At 46.4% G+C, this 17,363-nt stretch overlaps 1 protein-coding gene across 3 annotated transcripts; it reads right to left on the bottom strand.

The window, feature by feature from the left end:
- Positions 1-1,483: 1,483 nt before the first annotated feature.
- WDR87 (WD repeat domain 87) lies at positions 1,484-17,312 on the bottom strand. 3 transcript variants are annotated; one of them, XM_049095329.1, is made up of 7 exons: positions 17,140-17,312; positions 13,879-14,128; positions 12,441-12,561; positions 11,394-11,561; positions 8,139-11,014; positions 7,430-7,701; positions 1,484-7,064 (listed from the first exon to the last, which is right to left on the bottom strand). In XM_049095329.1, the coding sequence occupies exons 3-7, from the start codon at positions 12,513-12,515 to the stop codon at positions 1,663-1,665; spliced, it is 8,793 nt and encodes a 2,930-aa protein (XP_048951286.1). In that variant the 5' UTR covers positions 12,516-12,561; positions 13,879-14,128; positions 17,140-17,312; the 3' UTR covers positions 1,484-1,662. The 3 variants fall into 3 exon arrangements, with proteins under 3 accessions (XP_048951286.1, XP_048951292.1, XP_048951288.1); XM_049095335.1 differs by lacking the exon at positions 12,441-12,561; XM_049095331.1 differs by lacking the exon at positions 13,879-14,128.
- Between the last annotated feature and the right edge of the window lie 51 nt (positions 17,313-17,363).

Here is a 17,363-nt window from a genome sequence, read left to right as displayed (position 1 = left end):
AGTGGTTGAGTGTCTGCCTTCCGCTCAGGGCGTGATCTCAGGATCTGGGATTGAGTCCCACATCGGGCTCCTTGCCGGAAGCCTGCTTCTCCCTATGCCTGTGTCTTTGCCTCTCTCTCTCTCTCTCTCTCTCCTCTCTCTCTCTCTCTCTCTGTGTGTGTGTGTGTGTGTGTGTCTTTCTCATGAATAAATAAAATCTTTTAAAAAAAATAAAAAAGAATATACAAACAAGTTCTGCTCTCTGCCATTCTGGCAGAGACAAGAGGATATCTAGAGTATCACAGCCAGTACCAAGGTTTTAAGGCTCCTCTGAAGAGCCATCCATAGAATTCCTGACTCTAGGACCACAACAGCTAGACTAGTTTTCTTCGTTGTTCTGTTTGTCACAGATTCTTGTTTGTTTTTCACCAGGGGACCCACTGATATCCTGCAAAATGAGTTAGGTATTCTGGGAGTTTTAATGAATTTGTCCATTTCATCTACATTGTCAAAATTATGGGCATAGAGCTATCCATAGTATACAGTCCTTATCCTTTTAATGCCTGTAGGGTCTTTAGTGATGTTCATGACTCTTTCATTCCTGATCTTTGTAATTTGTGCACTGTTCTTTTTTTGACCTAGACAGAGGCCAAAAAGGAGAAATGATTTAAGTCAAGGCTGCAGAGCCAACTGGGCCATCCTTATTTCTGTTGCCTTGCCCAACTGTTGGGTCAGTCATCCTTTTTGATTGTAGGCTTATACTGCTTGGCATCTGAGATGACTCCCAACTTTTCAGAATTTTATCTTGCCCTCTATCTGTGACTTCTCCCAAAAAAAACCAAACTCAGATAAAGGGAATAGAATAACAAAGGAGACATCATGATGAAGGATGGCAAATGGCATAGACAGGCTCTTTGGTAGAAGCTAATAGAAGGCTCAGCTTACCTGGAGAAAGGCAACTCTGAAGTTTTCATGGTGGGGAGAGGAGATCAGGGAAGGAACACAGTTACTGGCAGGGCCAACTTCTTTCACTTTACTACTCCTTCCCTCTAACCCTTGTCTTCTTCGTTGGTAGAGGGAAGTAACTCATGAGACACTCTCAGGGTCCCCTCAACACCCACCATACCTGCTGTTTGGGACTCCAGTCATCAGCATGAACAGGGAAATAAAGTCTGCCTCCACTGTGAACCTCTAAAAACTATGCCAGGTCCTCTGATTCTAAATTCCATTTTCTTTCTACTATGTCAGTGCCTCTTATATTCATGCCAAATATTCATTTTTGTGCCAGGTGCTTTCTTTCCCATAGTCTTTAGGGAAGGTTGGAGGAAGGCAAGGAAGGAAGAGGACAGGAAAGATTCTTCTGCCTAACGACCTCCAGAGTGTGAGCACCCACTGGCTTTTGGGATGTTTTCCCATTCTCAGGAGTATATATATATATATAGTCTCCCTGGCCACTCCTCTGGAGAAGCAATGTCCGAGGAACAGGGACACATTACAGGGCTGCTGAAAATGAGAACTTCCTCTTTATTCCACATATGGAAGCTGGTTTCTGCAGCTAGGTAGGGAAAGGGCTTTGGCCTGGCCCTACCTCTGTGTGGGTCCTAGAGATAAGGGTCTAGATTATGGTGACAAGGCCTTCCTCCAGGTGGGAATGAAAAGTCCTGACCTCCAGTCAGTCTCAAATTAGGGGGTGGGGGCAACAATATGGGGCAATTCCTTGGTAAGGTGAATATCAGCTTGGGGCAGGCTCTTCCAAGCGAGTTCTAAGATCCCATACTGAGCAATGCCCCTGGGAAGCATGGTACGGACGTTATTCTGACCTGGGAGGGACACCACTTCCTGGAACTCCAGAGGACCTTTAGGTTTTTGAGAGCCACTACAAAACAGATGATAGAACAACCGCTCCCCAGGAGCTAGCTCTGTGGCATTTAGGGCCTCCATGGAGGTGATCTCTTGGGACTGGGGTTCCTCTCTCAGTAATAGCTCCTGTAGCAGCTTCTGGATTCGAGGTGACTTAAGTTGGTACAGGTCCATGAGTTGGTAGAACTGTTCCATCCAAGCAGCATGGTCTTTTGCATATCGTTGCTGCAACATCCGCAAGACATAGTACAGAGCCACAAATGTCTCCCAGAGAGGCACCTCTTCCTTTTTCTTAGAGACGGGCTGTACCTTCTTCTCCAGCTTGGGCAATTTGGGAAACCTGCCTTTGTCCTTAAAAACCCAGAAGTCCTTTTGAAACATCAGTGCTAGGGTTTGTTTTTCCACAGAGGCATGGGCACCTGTGAAAATGTCTCTTGTGGCAGGATAGAAGTGTTGCATCTCCATCTCCTTGAGAGCAGCAGATACCTGCTCTGCCCGTGCACTCCGGTAAGGCTCTCCTAGAAGATGCCAATTTACACCCTTTGGGGTCAGAATCTGTTGGGTATCTAATGGGGACGTTGGTGTGGGGACAGCCAAAGGTTTTAACCAGCCTTCCTTTTCCTTTCTTTTTATAGGTGGGATCACTTTCAGGTACTTTGGATCCATGGGCTCCTTACTGGGTTTTGAGATCCGTGCACTTCGTGACTCCAGGACCTGCTTGTGACGGTTTACAATAGCTTTAAGTTGAGCCAGATGTATCCAACCTAAGTTTCCCTTTGAGGTGAGGTCTTTGAGAAGCTGGCACAATCTGTGGAAACTATCCCTAGAAAGCTGTTCTCCTGCCTCCATCTGTTCTAGGACATGGTGGATCCACTCGATATCTGAGAGTCTTACCTGAGCACCCTTGTCCCAAATTTGGGGCACAGGTAATTGTACCTCAGTCATTCCTTTCAGATATGGATGATGCTGCAAAATCCACTTCCACTTAGGCTCTAGTGGTTTGCCTTGGAGTTTGTGAGCTTCTATGGTCTTCCTCAATATTTGAAATAAATATGGAGTCTTTAAGCCTGGCTCTGGGGACTCCAAAACTGTATCCAAAAGTTGTAGAGGTCTGGGCTTATATTTCTCCAGCAGTTCTCCTTGTTTATCCCTAAACCTTGACTCTGGAAGTATCCTGGATGTCTCAAGTGCTCTGGCCTTGTCTTCCCAGGATACTTGTTTCATAGACACTGGCACTACTATCTTCTCTTGCTTGCCCAGAGCTACGGAGATCACTTTCTTGGAAGGGATTTTCAGAACTTTCAGCTGTAGAGCAGTGTCTTTGATATCAGGGATTCTTTTTCCAATAGAGGGGATTATTTTTCTTCCTTTTTGGTCCTTTTGTTTTTCTACTGGTGACTTAAATAACTTTTCTTTTCTTATGATCTCTTTTTCCCATGATCTTTTCTCCTCTTCTTTCTCACTCGGACTTTCCAACTCTTCCTCACTCAGACTTTCTGACTCTTCCTCACTGATGCTTTCCTCCTCCTCCTCTTCAAACACTTCCTCTTCCTCCTCCCCTTCTTCCTTCTCCCCTTCCTTCTTCTCTTCCCCTTCCTCCTTTTCCTCCCCTTCTTCCTTCTCCCCCTTCTGCACCTTCTTCTTTTTCTTCTTCTTTTTCTTCTCCTTCTTCTCTTTCTCCTTCTCTGCCTCCCTCTTCTTTCCCTCCTCTTCCTCCTCCTCTACCACCTCCCCTTGCTCCTCTACCACCTCCCCTTTGTTTTCTTCCTCTTCCTCTTCCTCCTCCTCCTCCTCCTCTTCTTCCTCTTCCTCTTCCTCAGACAAACTCTCTTGTTCTACTTCACCTACTAAGCTTTCCATTTCTTCAGAAAGGCTCTCTCTGCTTTCCTCATGACCAGGAACTTCTTTCTGTGGTATATCCATGGTCTTTAGCTTTCTTCCTTTTTTCTGTCCCAGCAGTGGAATTACCTCCTCATCCTCTGTTAGTTCCTCCTCCTCCTCTTCCTGTATGACCTCTCTCTGTTGCCTGGCCAACCTGCTTTCTTTCTCCGTTATTTTCTTCTCTTTCTTTATCATTCTTTTCATTTCCTTGGCCAGTTTTCTCTGTTTCTTAGCCAGTTTCTTCTCGTCTTTGCTTATTTCTGGTTGTTCCTCAGAAAAATCCCACTCTTTGGCATCAAGTTTGTTTTGTTCCTTGCTCAATTTCCTTTCCTTAGCAAAGAAGTTCCTCTTCATCTTTGTCAACTCTATTTCCTCCTGAGTCAGTTTCATTTCTTCTTTGGTAAGGTCTTGAAGTGCCTTTAAGATTTTGCTGCTCACTTTTGACTGTGGCTTGGCAGCAACCTCCTTTTCTTTAGCCAACTTCCTCATTGCTTTTGCTAGCTTCCTCTCTTCCTGGGCGTATACTCTCCCTCCTCTGGTAAGTTCCAGTTTTTCCTTGGCAATGTCCCTTTGCTCTGTGGCCAATATCCTATCCTCATACCTCAGTATCTTCTCCTCTAGTGACAATTTTTTCTTGATTAGTTCTAGTTCATTCTTAGTCAGTCTTCTCTGTTTTAAGGTTTCATCAGTCTCTCCGGTGGAGAGAATTTGCTTTCCCTCAGCCAGCCTTATCTTCTCCTGGGCCAGTCTCTTAATTTCTGTGCCCAGTGCCTTTTCTTCCTTGGTTCTGTCCCAGTCTCCTCTGAGCAGTTTTAGTTCTTGAAATACTGTCCTCTTCTCCTTAGCTACTTCCATCTTGTCCTGGGCTAGATTGTGCTGCTTCTCGGCCAGACTCTCCTCTAATTGGGTCAGCTTTTTCTCTGCTTCAGCCAGCTTCTGCTTCTTCTGCAAAACTTTTTCCTTTTCTTCTATCAGCCTCTTCTCTACCTGAGCAAGTTTATTCTTATACATGTCCAGTTTCTCCTTTGCTTGAACTAATTTATTTCTGTTCTGGGTGAGGTTTTCTTTGACCCAGAGGAAGTTCTCTTTCTTCTGAGCCAATTTCACTTTCTCCTGAAGCAGATTCTCCTTCTCCTGAGCCAAAGACTTCTCCCTCCAGGCTACTATATTCTTGTTCTTTGTGAGTTTCTCCTTGCTCTGGGCCAGTTTTTCTTTTTCCTGGGCCAGTTTTAACTTGTTCTCCATCAGTTTCTTCCTTTTCTGGGCCAGCCTTTCCTCTTCCGCAGGAAGTTTCTCCTTGTCCTCAGCCAGTTTCTTCTCTTCCTGGATCAGCAGTTCTTCTTCCAGGGCCAGTGTTTTCTCTTCCTTAATCAGTTTCTGCTCTTGCCAGGCCAGTGTCTTCTCTTCCTGAGCCAGACCCTCCTCTTCCTCAGCGAGCTCCTTCAATTCCTGATTCAGTTCCTCTTCTTTCCGAGCCAGTTCCTCCTCTTCCCATGTCAGCTCCTCCAATTCCTGGGCTATTTCCTTTTCTTGCAGTGCCAGGTCTTGCTCCTTTTGGGTCAGTTTTTCGATCTTCTTGACCAATATATTTTTTATCTCAGCCAGCTTCTCTCCTTTCTTTGCTATTTTCTCTTCTTCTTGAGCCAGTTCCTCAAATTTCTTAGCCAGTTTCTTCTTTCTCTGGGCCAGTTTTTCTGCTTCCTGGCTTAGCTTTTCTTCTCTTTGGGCCAGTTTTTCCTCTTTGTAGACAAACTTCTTCTCTGCCTGGACCATTGTCCTGTCCCTCTGAGCCAGCTTCCCATATTCCTTGGCCAGTTTTCTTTCTTCCTGGGCCAGTTTTCTCTCTTCCTGGGCTAGCTTCTCTTCTTCTTGTGCCAGCTTCCTTTCTTCTTGGGCTCGTTTCCTTTCGGCCTGGGCTCGTTTCCTCTCGACCCAGGCCTGTTTATACTCTTTTTGGATCTGTCTCTGCTCTTTTGACATTGGCTCTTTTTGTTCTCCCTGTTCCTGAGACAATTCTTCTCCTTCTAGGGCCAATTTCTCCTCATCCTCTCTGGGCTTGGCTTTTACCTTTTCCCAGATCTCTGCCCACTCATCCCATATCTGCTTCTTGTCCTCATCGAGCTTTTCCTCCTCTGAGAGTGGTTTCTTTTCATCCATTTGTGGTTTCTCCTCTTCCCCAAGACTCCTCCTGTCCCAAGCTTTCTTCCATTCATCCCACGACATCTTTGTCTCACCATGGCCCTGTTTCCACTCATCCCAGGACTTCTTCCACTCCTGCCAGGACAGCTTCCTCTCATCTGTAACTGGCCTTTCTTCCTGCTTAGCTACTTCCTCCTTTGGTTTGGCCACTTCCTTTACTGCCTGACTCACATCCCTCTCTTCTTTGCTCACTTTCCTCTCTTTTTTATCCCCTTTTATTTCCTGCTGAACTTCTTTCCTCTCTTGCTTAAAGGGTTTCTTAAATTTCTTCTCTTCTTTCTTTGGTATTTGTTGTCCCTTAGTTAGGCCATCGGATTTTAAAAAGATAGCTTTCTTTTTCTTGCCTTTTTTGAGAATCACCTGGGTTTCCTGCAAGTACGGCATGTCCCTTGTTTCCTCTTGCACCTGCTCTTGCACCTCTGGTATCTCATCCTCCCTTTCGGTCATTATGTCTTCTCTAATTGCCCCTTCATGAATAAAAATTGGTTTCTCCTCTGGCCAGGCTACATCCCAGTCTAGGTCCTCAAGCAGAATGTCACTTTTTTTCTCCAACAAAGGGCAGATCTCCTGAAAAAGTTCCCAACTGGGCCGCTTATCTGCCAGTACCTCCTGAGCCATGGTCACTAGTTCCATGTTTAGAGCCTCTGACATTTCTGTTTGGGAACCAGATATTCTCAGGGTCATAAGACGACATAGATTATCTCGCCATGATGCGCCATCTTCAGTGGTGGCCTTGCGGCCAGGCGCTCCAGAGGCACCCCGCCCTTTGGCTTTCAGCTGCTTCACGACTCGCTCTTCCTTTACAGCAGCCAGAGATTCATTGATTGTAAACTTAGCTTCTTTTGTCTTCTTCTTGCCCCTCATTATGGGTTTCTGAACTGTTCTTTTCTTGCCTTTTCTGTCATGTATTTTCCTCAGCAGCTTCAGGGTCAATGCAAAATGGTCCTTTGAGGTGTCTTTCTCTGGAGGTTGTTCACCATCTTTTGAAATCTTTACTAAACTGATGGTTGAAGACACTCTAGAATGGGCGGCTGTATCTTCCACCAAAACTGGTGCAGCTTCACTCTGGTCAGTTTCACCCTCTAAGGGACCCGGCTCTTTGCCAGCCTCTTTTATCTTCTTGAGGGTCCGCCACAATTTTCGGGCTGCAGGGAAGACCAGGAAATGGAGATAAGGAAGGCATGGGGGTGCCTAGATCACATTTTTCCCACTAATGGTATGAGCTAAGAGGAATTGTCATTTTAAAAAAGTAGCAACAGAAGGGGGTAAGGCCTTTAAAGAAAAAGGACTCCCCTTACTGTATTCCAGTGCGCCCCCCCCTTCCAAATCCTACGGAGATAAGCCTTGGAGTGTCCCTGAGTTTGGGTAGATTCTTCCTAGGAAGTTTCTTTCTATGAAAAGATCTACTTATCTCTAGTCCTACATGGTTGATATCTCTTCACCTGTGTTAGCCCTAACTACGTTGCCTCTCAGGGACCCTTAGGCATGAGCCAGATCACTCCATACGTACTCTGCTTTTTGCCCCCTGCTCGGCCCCGTCTTTGGCCTTTGCCAGGCTTGATGGCAACTTCAGATTCTTGGGGAATTCTGTCAGATTTCTTGGAAAGGGATAAATGTGAAGAAGTCTTTGAGACCTCTAAAGAAAAAGCAGGCTTTTTGTGTCCCTCCGACAAGGTCAGGTTTTCATTCAATCGCTGTTCCACTTGATTATGAAGGATTTGGAGATCTGTGGCCCGCATCCCCAGCAGATGATCTAGGGATTCCTCTCCAATCATTTCCTGCCTTTGAAAGTCAAAGAGAGGAAAGACCATGGTGAATCAAGGACAACAAGAAAGAGACGGAAGGAACTGCTGTGCAACAGGCAAGGGGGCCTGGCATAGTGGCCAAAAAAAGACAGTATATGTCAAGGTAAAGGATGGCGAAGAAGAAAGAAGTCTAGAAAGCCAGGTGGCAATGAATGGTGTGTATGGGGACAAGAGGGGTAGGAGAAAAGGATGAAAAGGGGAACTCAAAAGGTAGGGGACAGACAGGAGCAAGAGAAGAAATGGAGACAAAGGAGCAATCAGGATTGTCAGGATGGTCTAGGAATGGAAAAAGACTATGAAAGATAAAAAGGACAGGAAGAGTTAATGGACAAGTATGAAGAGATAGTGAAGGAAGGGTAAGGGAGAAGAAAAGTAGAGACTAGTCAGAAACTGCAGAAGGCACAAAGAACTTACTGCATCTTCCGGAAGGTCTCTCGGTTCTGGATCAGGTGTAGGAGTGAGGACTTAGAGTGGACTCCAGTGTCAGTCATGAGGCTCAGGGCCTTACTCCTCACTCTTTCATCCTTATCCATCAGTCCTTGGGCCAGTGGCATGGCAAAGAGATGAGTAATCATTCCTAGACGCTTTAGCCCTTCCCAGGCTAGCTCTCGGATCAGTGGGTTGGAATTGGTGGTATCATCCAGTAGACGATGGGCTGTTTCAGAGCGCAAGGATGAAGACACTTCGTAAGAAGCAAAGATTTGCCCCAATGCACCAATACAGCACTGGTACTTCAGTGGAGAAGCGTGAATCATGATGCAGAGGATTGTCTCCACCAGACTATTAATAGCTATTTCACTCATCTTTCTCCCTAGCCAACTGCGATTTGCTGAGTCTGTAAGGACACTGTAGGTTATATCCTTGGACATTCTCATTTCTAGGAAGCTTTCGTCTTCCTTTTCCTGTGTATATGGTTTGAAATCACTGAGAGCTCTTACCTTTCTGTGCCAGAAGAAGAATTGTTGGGTCTTGTCCCATTCCATCTCCTGCATGGGTGAATGCAGGTTGCACTGTAGGTATATTGGACTACCCTCTGGCCAAAGACGGGCACGAATTACTGAGTTGGGGATGTAGCAATCAGGGGCTAAGAGCCATTTCCTCCCATGACCAAAGTAGCATTGCAATGTTTGGTAAGGGTTGAGTCCATCCCAAGAAGTCAGCTGTAGTTGGGGAGGAACCACGTAATGAGGAGGTTTGCTCACATCTGTCTGACTGGTTTCCTCTTCATACAAGGAGTCATATCTGAAGGCAGACAGTAACACAGTGCTCCCCTGCTCATCTTCTTCTATGACGTGTGGCACTGTATGGTCAAAGGCAATGGCCCGCTTATTGACAAGTTTCTCCAGACCCACTAATTCCTGTTGCCCTTTTCCAAGGTAGATATACTTGGGCACAAACATGGTCTCAAAGGAGAAGAAGAAGCTCGGTGTGAAAGGCTTAGGGGCCTCTAGCACGTCATCTGTCATGCTCATAAAGGAAAGGCGAGCCAGCAGGCTTGGGTGAAGCAGTTTTAGACAGGACACCAGATAAAGACTCTGGTTAAAAGTCACAAGCAAGTCACCCCGGTCATTTGCAAAGCAGAGTGGGCCAAAGTGCAGTGATGAGTCCAGCATAGCTACAAGTCTACCATGGAAGTTCCAGACCCGGACAGACCCATCAATACCACCCGTGACAAAAAGACTCAAGGACAGGCAGACATCAAAGGATGTGATGGTGCACTGGTGCAGAGGCAATGTCTCTATAAACGATGAGCCTTCCTGTGACTCAGAGGACAGAAAATCATGGAACTTCCAGAGACGCAGGCAGTTAGTCTCCGTAATGGCACCTACAGACTTGGGCAAGAGTATCAGGTGTCTTAGGTGACAGCTGCTGAGAATGCTGGCAAGCGGTTTCAAATGGACTTTCCTCCCCTCAAGCACAGCCTCTGATAGGTGCACGTAATTATCCATTCCATAGGAACAGAGCAAAGCATTTTCTCGGCTACCAAGAAGCCCTCCAGATAGTGTAGTGAGTGCCAGGATAGGTCCGAAGTGCATGAATTTCTCTATTCGGGCACAGTGGTGCTGGGAAAGCACTCTTACCATACCACTCTGGTGTCCAGAGAACATAAGTCCCTGTAGACCCCGACCCAGGTGAAAATCCCCATAAGCCAGGCATTGCACCCAGTCTTGAGAATCCGGTGAAGTGCACAAGAGATACTTGGCTGGGCAAGGGCAGCGGGTCGTGTCAAACACCAGCACCTCTGCATTGCCTGTCGCTACAAAGAGCTCCTCTTTTTCTGGGTCGTAAGCCCAATCCACAGCCTGGTCCAGGATCGAGAAGGGCCAGGTAAGAACCAGAAGATCCCCGGTTAGTGGGGACACAAAGTGCAATAAGCCATCTGCGGTAGTGCACAGGATCCGGAACCAGTTATCACCACAGCGGACCCGACGCAGCTGCTGGGCAGCAGAGCTGAGGACGTTGAAGAGGCTATAGAAGCAAGGCAGACGGCGCAAGGAGAAAGTATGGGTAGTCTGGCAGAAGAACGTCGTGTTGTCAATAAACTGGAGCCTGTACAGTTCCTCATCAAGTTCTAGCCGCCGCAGCATGTTCCCCGAGGTCAGGCTCCACTCCTTGATTAAGCCTTCCTTGCCAGCTGTTAGCAGGGTGTGGGCCTCTGGCCGGCTGCGGATACAGATCACTGTTGACACGTGCGCCTTGAAACTGTGGAGGTAGTTTCCCCGCATGAGGCCCCATACTTGGATTTCCCCAGTCTTATTTCCGGCATAGAGGAAGTCCTGGTCAAAACAGGTGAAGCAGCAGGTGATAGAGGAGCCACTGGTGGTGGAAGTGAACCTCTGAACCTCTCCAAGCTGGCCTTGGCCTTGGCGCTCAAGGACCCTGACCACCGTCTCACACAGCGCTAGCAGAGAGCCATTGGGGCCATTCAGCCTGATGTCCTGGACAAGCTCGTCACCAGGCATGGGAACCGTGTAGGCTATCTGGAGGCCCTTGCCACTCCTCTCGATGCTCCAGGTGACTACTGCCCCCAGGATGCCCGACAGAAGCATTTTCATTTCTGGGTCATAGCAAAGGCAGTTGATGTTGAAGTGACAGGGCACTATACCCAGGGGTTTGAATGACCAAAAGTGGTCCCCAAAGAGCCGCAGGAGCAGGTCACCACAGTAGACCACGAGGATATGAAAGGAACCTGTGTGGACCATGGATTGGATGGGCGGCAGTCGTTCACTCATGGAGAATGTTCTCTTCTCGACCAGGTCCTCAGATTTGCTCTTCATCCATACTACGGCCTACAAAAAATAAGATGGACAATGCCTTAAAAAGTTAGTAGAAGGGGAAAGGGCAAAATATTCAGCTATTTTCCTCTGTGCTTGTGCTGAAGAGGACTTGGACGGCTCTCATGTGTTTTTACCCCTTGGTTATGGGAATTGGAAATCTGTAGAAGCAGGAAGCCTGCGACCCTTTCTCTAATGTTGGCCTACTTTAGGGGACCCAAAAAATCTATTCAGGGAGAGACTGTAATTGGGAGAAGTGAGGAGAGGGAACCCTAGATCTAGGCAATTCTCATTCAAGAGGTAGATTTCCCTTTGTCAGTTGGGTGAGAGCTTAAGTGGGCACAGCCCCCTGTTGAATGAGCTAAGAAGGAGAAGAAAGGCTCGGCAGTTTTACCTGTATTTCTTTGGAGCTTGTCACCCAAGAGAGGGAGGCAAAGAAGTTGGCCTCACTGAAGTAATGGCATATAAGCGGCATGTTTTGAGGATGGCGAGACTCTCTGAACAGTATCTGGGACTGGTCGCTCAGCACAACCACCTCATTCTTTGGGTCTTCTGACGTTTGCTGGAGAGAGGCATGGCATGAAACAAAGAGACCAGGACACACGTGTGCTAAATATATTCTCACACAAGTCACAACTGAAGCATTTCCTGAGGTCATGCCTCATGCCTGTTATACCCACACACGCACAACTTATCACTTGTAGGATACTAACACCTCACAAGCAAGTAACACATGCCCAACACAAGAGAGAACCAAACCGTTACAGGGCCTAAATGGGCAAATTTCACAGTGTGGGAAAACAGATATTCTTCTCAACATGTCTGTTCACTAACACTCCCCCCTCTATCTCTACAAGGTACATAGGTCATAAAAGACACATTTTGCACATTACCCAGGCAAGTGCGCCACCGCAGACCTACATGCACTGTAACAGAGCGTGACAAAAGTCAGCGCCACTTTAAAGTCTTTGGCACTTAAATGTGCACAAAGTTAAGACTTTAACACCCTACCTGGCCTTTAAACTTGACAGAGGAAGATATTTTATATGCAGTATGTATTATTCCGCAGTGATAGAGCAGGTGCTAGGACACACGTGCCTGGGATGGTTTACACAGAGCGAACCAGAGTGAAACTGAGGTTGGCAGATGTCCTGTCGGTGCCTTCTCCCTTCTCTTTTAGAAAAATATCTCTCCCCAAAAGGTTGGCTCCTCTGACAATGCTCTAAAGTGTTCACCTTCCACTATCAAAATGTACTCACAAGAGATCCCTAGGCCATTCATTTGAAAATGGATGGCCCACTTCCTACTAAGGTGACAAGTGTCTTATAGTCTACTGTGCCTGCTTCCTGTATCCCTGGAAAACCTATGCTCCTCTGAAGCGCTCATAACTATCAAGATAGATAGAGGCCAATAACATGTTTATGTCCTACATATGTATTACCTTGCTTTTATGTATGATGTCATTTATGAGATATTTAAAATCCTTCCACAGGGGAATGAGTCTCGTGGAAGACATCACATTGATTATTCCCTGGTCCTCCTCAGGACCGTTGCTTAAAAACCTGTGGGAATCCAAAAGAGGCCAGCTTAGCCATTACTACTCTTTGAGGAATTAGGACTCAGGAGTCAAGATCCATGAACTCTTGTGTATGGAACACTTTTTTGAACGTCAGGAACTAACACAAGACACACATTCTCATTTAATTCTCACTGAGGCCCAGTGAGGTAGGTATAACCCCATTTAATAGATGAGGAAATTGAGGCTTGGGGAGGGTGAATAAAAGAGTTGAGGATTGAATCTTAACACTGGCTGTTATAACCCCACAGGATATTATGGGTGAAGGAAGCAGGGAGGGGGTCTAGAAAGGAATACTGTCACGAACAAATAGCATTTCTTTGCTACTGGTGGTGTGTCAAGAGAGCATTTGCAAGGGCTTGGAGTTCCCAGAGTGTGGTCTCTGGACCTCATGTACCAGGATTCCTAGGGAAAGAGTCTTTCCTAAAATACAAATCCCTAGGTTCTGTCCTAGACCTACTGACACAGAACCATGGCGGTGGGACCCACAGGCCTTCACTTCTAACAAGTCCCCTAGGTGATTCTATGGACATTCATGTCTGACTACTGAAATAGGAAATTGAAATGAGAGGGCCTCTAGGACTAAGAGTCAGACCCTACCTTGTACTACTGGAGAAAGGATTTAGCCCTCTGGCTTTGCAGGCTTGCCCAGGCTTGTGGAATCAAGTAGCTATCCTACACATGATGCATCGGCTGTTCATCATCATCTTCCCCCTTTCCGTCTCCTTGGCCTTCATGAAGACAAACCTCTACTTTTCCTTCTTGGGTTGAGAATGTTACTTATATAAGCCCCCCTCTGTCAGGGGGCATTCCTGGTCTGATGATGGGCTTGTGTTCTTTATTTGTAAAATGTTTGCCAGCCTTGCCTGCTTCACAGGATTGTTGCAAAGATCAAAAAGGATAATTCCTGTGAATTCATTTTTAAGTATACTCTGAAACAACAAACAGTGATTCCCGCTGTTTTTAGGCTGGTTTGGTTCTCAGACAATTATTTATCTTTCCAACCCATACTTGGTACTTTTCAGTTGCTCTGGAAACATGACAGCTAAATTTATAGTCTGGCCAGCAGAGGGCAATGGAGGCCACCCTTGTGCCTGCCAGATGAAGGAAAACTGATGAACTTTAGGTTTGAAGTAGCTCCTGCTAGGGTGAGACCCTAGGCCAGCACTAGGAACTTGTTAGAAATGCAAATTATTGGGCTCCACACCAGACCTACTGAATTGGTAACTCTGACGGTAGGGCCCCCAAGTCAGTTTTACAATCTCTCTGATCTTAAATGCACTCAAATCTGAGAACCACTTACCTGGAGTAATTGGGAGTTCAGATCAGTTTGGCCTGGACCTCCTGAGGTAAGGTCAGCAGAACCCACCCTCTGGCACTGCTAAGCCCAGGCCCTCTGTTACCACAGAGACTTGGTGGCTGGATTTAGGGGAAGTAGCAGGCAAAACGTGTCGTCCTCTCGTGTATAGAGTGGGTTAGATCCACCCTCCCAAAAAAGTTTTCACATCACTTCATTTCGTCTCAAAAGAATCCCGACAGGCAGAGAGTATTATCTGCATTATAAATTATAAGGAATATGAATTCAGGAGGGGAAAGGGATGTGTTCAGGCTACACGGGACAGATTCAAGACTATGATTCAATCCATTGTTCAGGATTCCACTACCATATCAGAGGAGGAAGAGGCTCTGGCAGCTGATGCCAAGGAAGCTCTCTGACCCACAGACCCACTAATGGGAACTGGTGGCTGGCTGTCAGACACTAACATCCCCTCTGCCTCTTTCTACTCTCCCCAAGGCTGCATGCTGCCCCCCTGCCATACCTTTTCCCATTCTATTCCCCTGTACCACTCCACTTGCTGCTCCTTTGGACATTTCTGGAGCCAGTGTGAGCTGCTTCATTCCAATCTTGCACATTAGTGGATGGCCCAGTGGGCCAGGCCCTTCAGCTCACATTTACCCCACTGGCTCCTCCTTGAAGCCCCAGAGCTGCTCAGAGAGTAGTCATTTGTAACACATTTGTGGTCATTGCCATCAGTTTGCATTGTTTCTAACATCTCCTCTGGATCCAACATTCTCTTGGCTAGCCTGCAAAAAGTAAGCGGTTAGGAAGGACCCTTTGGGGGCACATTCCTTCAGAGTTAGTAAGAAAGAAGGTCTTCAAACCCCAAGCCTCTGTGTTTGTTTGTTTGTTTGCCATTCTCTCATTCCCTATATACTAGCTTCCTCAGGTCACCCTCAGAGGAAACCTCTCTCCTAAAGTTTCCTCACATTTGACTCTCCAATCCCATTATCTGTCCCTAAAAGCTGGAGTGAGCTCCAGATGCCTTAATTCCAATAGTCTTGACATTTTAATATCTTGATAACCCAAAGATGATCTAATGGGAGAATTCAAACCCTGCAGTCAATTTAGGGGAGTTAGTATTTGGGGCCAAGGTTTGGTATGTCCTACTGACTATGGAGGCCAACCAGGTCTATGACTGGGCACTGCACTACATCCTTTTCTTAGCTGCACTCTCCAATGTGATGAGATGGAAGGCCAGATTCCAGCAAGTCCTGCCTTTGTAATAAAGAGAATTGGCTCTAGGGGGCACTGCACTCCATGAGACTCTTGGGCTCCTGGGCTCCCTTAGGGTCACTGTGTGGCTAGGTGTATGACCTGGAGGGCATACAGTTCTTGCCCCAGAGAGCTTATAGTTCAGCAAGGAAGGCAGACATCAAAGAGTAGTCATAAAATTGATTACAATGAGAAATTCTGAGTGATGGGTTATATTATTTGAACTTTTCTGCAACTTTTAATCTTCTCAAGGTTAAAACAGATTATGCTATAGATTTGCTTTTAAGAAGGAAAGGAACAAAGCCCTGTGAGTACATATAACAAGGAGACTTGGCCACCCAGAAGGAGGGTGATGTGTGCTCCACACATTGAGATATGTCCTGCATGAACCCCATGGCCTCATAGGCGGCTCTCACATTATAGGACAAGGTTACAGAGAACTGGCATCAGAAGGGCCTAATTAGTCAGGGGGGCTGTAATGCCAGAGGCAATCTTGGGAACTGATTGGGCATTTTAAATATATTGTTTCATTTAATTCTTTTTTTTTTTTTAAAGATTTTATCTATTTATTCATGAGAAAGAGAGAGGCAGACACAGGCAGAGGGAGAAGCAGACTCCATGCAGGGAGCCTGATGTGGGACTCGATCCCAGAACCCCAGGATTACACCCTGGGCCCTGGTCTCAACCGCTGAGTCACCCAGGCATCTTTGTTTCATTTAATTCTTATGATGATTCTATGACTTAGCTAGCATCCTCCATTTAAACAACTTTTTTAAATGGACATGGTAAAAAATATTCAAAAGATAACCAAGGAGCGTATAATGAAAAAGTCACACATGAGAACCTATCCCTGCTTCCCCTTCACAAAGATAGCCCTGGCTGTGTCTTTCTACAGGTGTTCTGTACATACTCAAGCATATATGTAAAAGGTATCCTTCAAATGGTAATGCACTATATATACTGTTCTGCAGTGTTCTCTCTCATCTAATATATCATAGAGATTAACTCATATTAATACATATAGCTTGGTCTCATTTTTCAGCAGTTGCCAGCAGCATGGTATTGATCATTTATTTATCCAAACTTAATAATTAATGGACATCGGACAGTTTCCAACCTTTTGCCACGACAGCCCACACCACAAATGAGTATCTTTGTTAATGCCTCAGTTTTAATTTTATTTCATTTTAAATGAAATTTTAAAATTGAAGCAATGTAAACATAACTATTTGGGATATATTGGGTTAAATAAAATATTAAAATTGATTTCACCCGTTTCTTTAATTTTTTAATGTAATAATGAAAATGGCATATGTGGTTGCATTATAATTCTGTTGGATACTCCTGTTTAAGATTGTCCCTGTCTGGGAGTGGTCTGATAACCCCACTGGTCTTAGGTCCCTCCGTTTAGGAACCCAGTTTGTCCTGACTTCCCGGTGTCCCCATAATCACCCAACCTGGCAGGAAGTAAGCGCTTAACACATTTCTGTTGAATGAATGACCCTCTGCCCTCTCCCAGGAAGAATATATATTTCCCAGCTTCAAGTCTTAACGGAGCATCTTCTTGGAAGAATGAATGAAGTGGGAATGGTATTGAGTGGATTTTCTTGATAGAGGACCTTGCACTTGAGCCAATTTCCTCTTTAATCCCAATGGAGTTGGAGTGGTTAACATCTGTTTTTTTTTTTTTTTTTTTTTTTTTTTTAAAGGTTCGGATTCTTGATTATGTCAGTAGGTGGACTAAATCTGAACACAATTCCCAGGCGGTCGGTACTCAACAAGCAGTAGACACCCTCAGAATGTGTGATCAACGGAGGGTGGCTAACAGGGCCTCCGGGCAGCCTTCTGGGTGGTGGTCCTGAGGCTCCCGTGGAAGCAAGAGCTCTGGGGCTGCCGGGGCCGGTGAGGCCACCACACCCGAGGCCCCTACACACTCGGCCGCCCGGCCCTCGGCGTGGGCAGGGAGGGCGCGCCCGCCTCTTCAAGGCTGGGGCCATCCATGCCTGTTACCTGCGACGACAGGAATCCGGACAAGGGACGGGTACGGCGCGTGTGGCGACACCCGAGAGCTCCTATGTGAAGGAGCAGACCTAGAAGGAGCGCCTGGCTAGCGACCTTGGGGATGCTGCGGGAAGACTCCGCGGACGGAGCGGTTAGCCCCCCAACCCCGCGCGGCGCAGAGTGACCGAGGCGAAGGGAGGGAGCGCGCGTGCGCACTGGCGCGTGCCCGGTAG

The sequence above is a fragment of the Canis lupus genome, chromosome 1 (assembly GCF_003254725.2).
Source record: "Canis lupus dingo isolate Sandy chromosome 1, ASM325472v2, whole genome shotgun sequence".
In the NCBI taxonomy this organism is placed as follows: domain Eukaryota; kingdom Metazoa; phylum Chordata; class Mammalia; order Carnivora; family Canidae; genus Canis; species Canis lupus.
The sequence above is the reverse complement of the archived record's forward strand: the minus strand, read 5'-3'. Positions and strand labels throughout refer to the sequence as shown.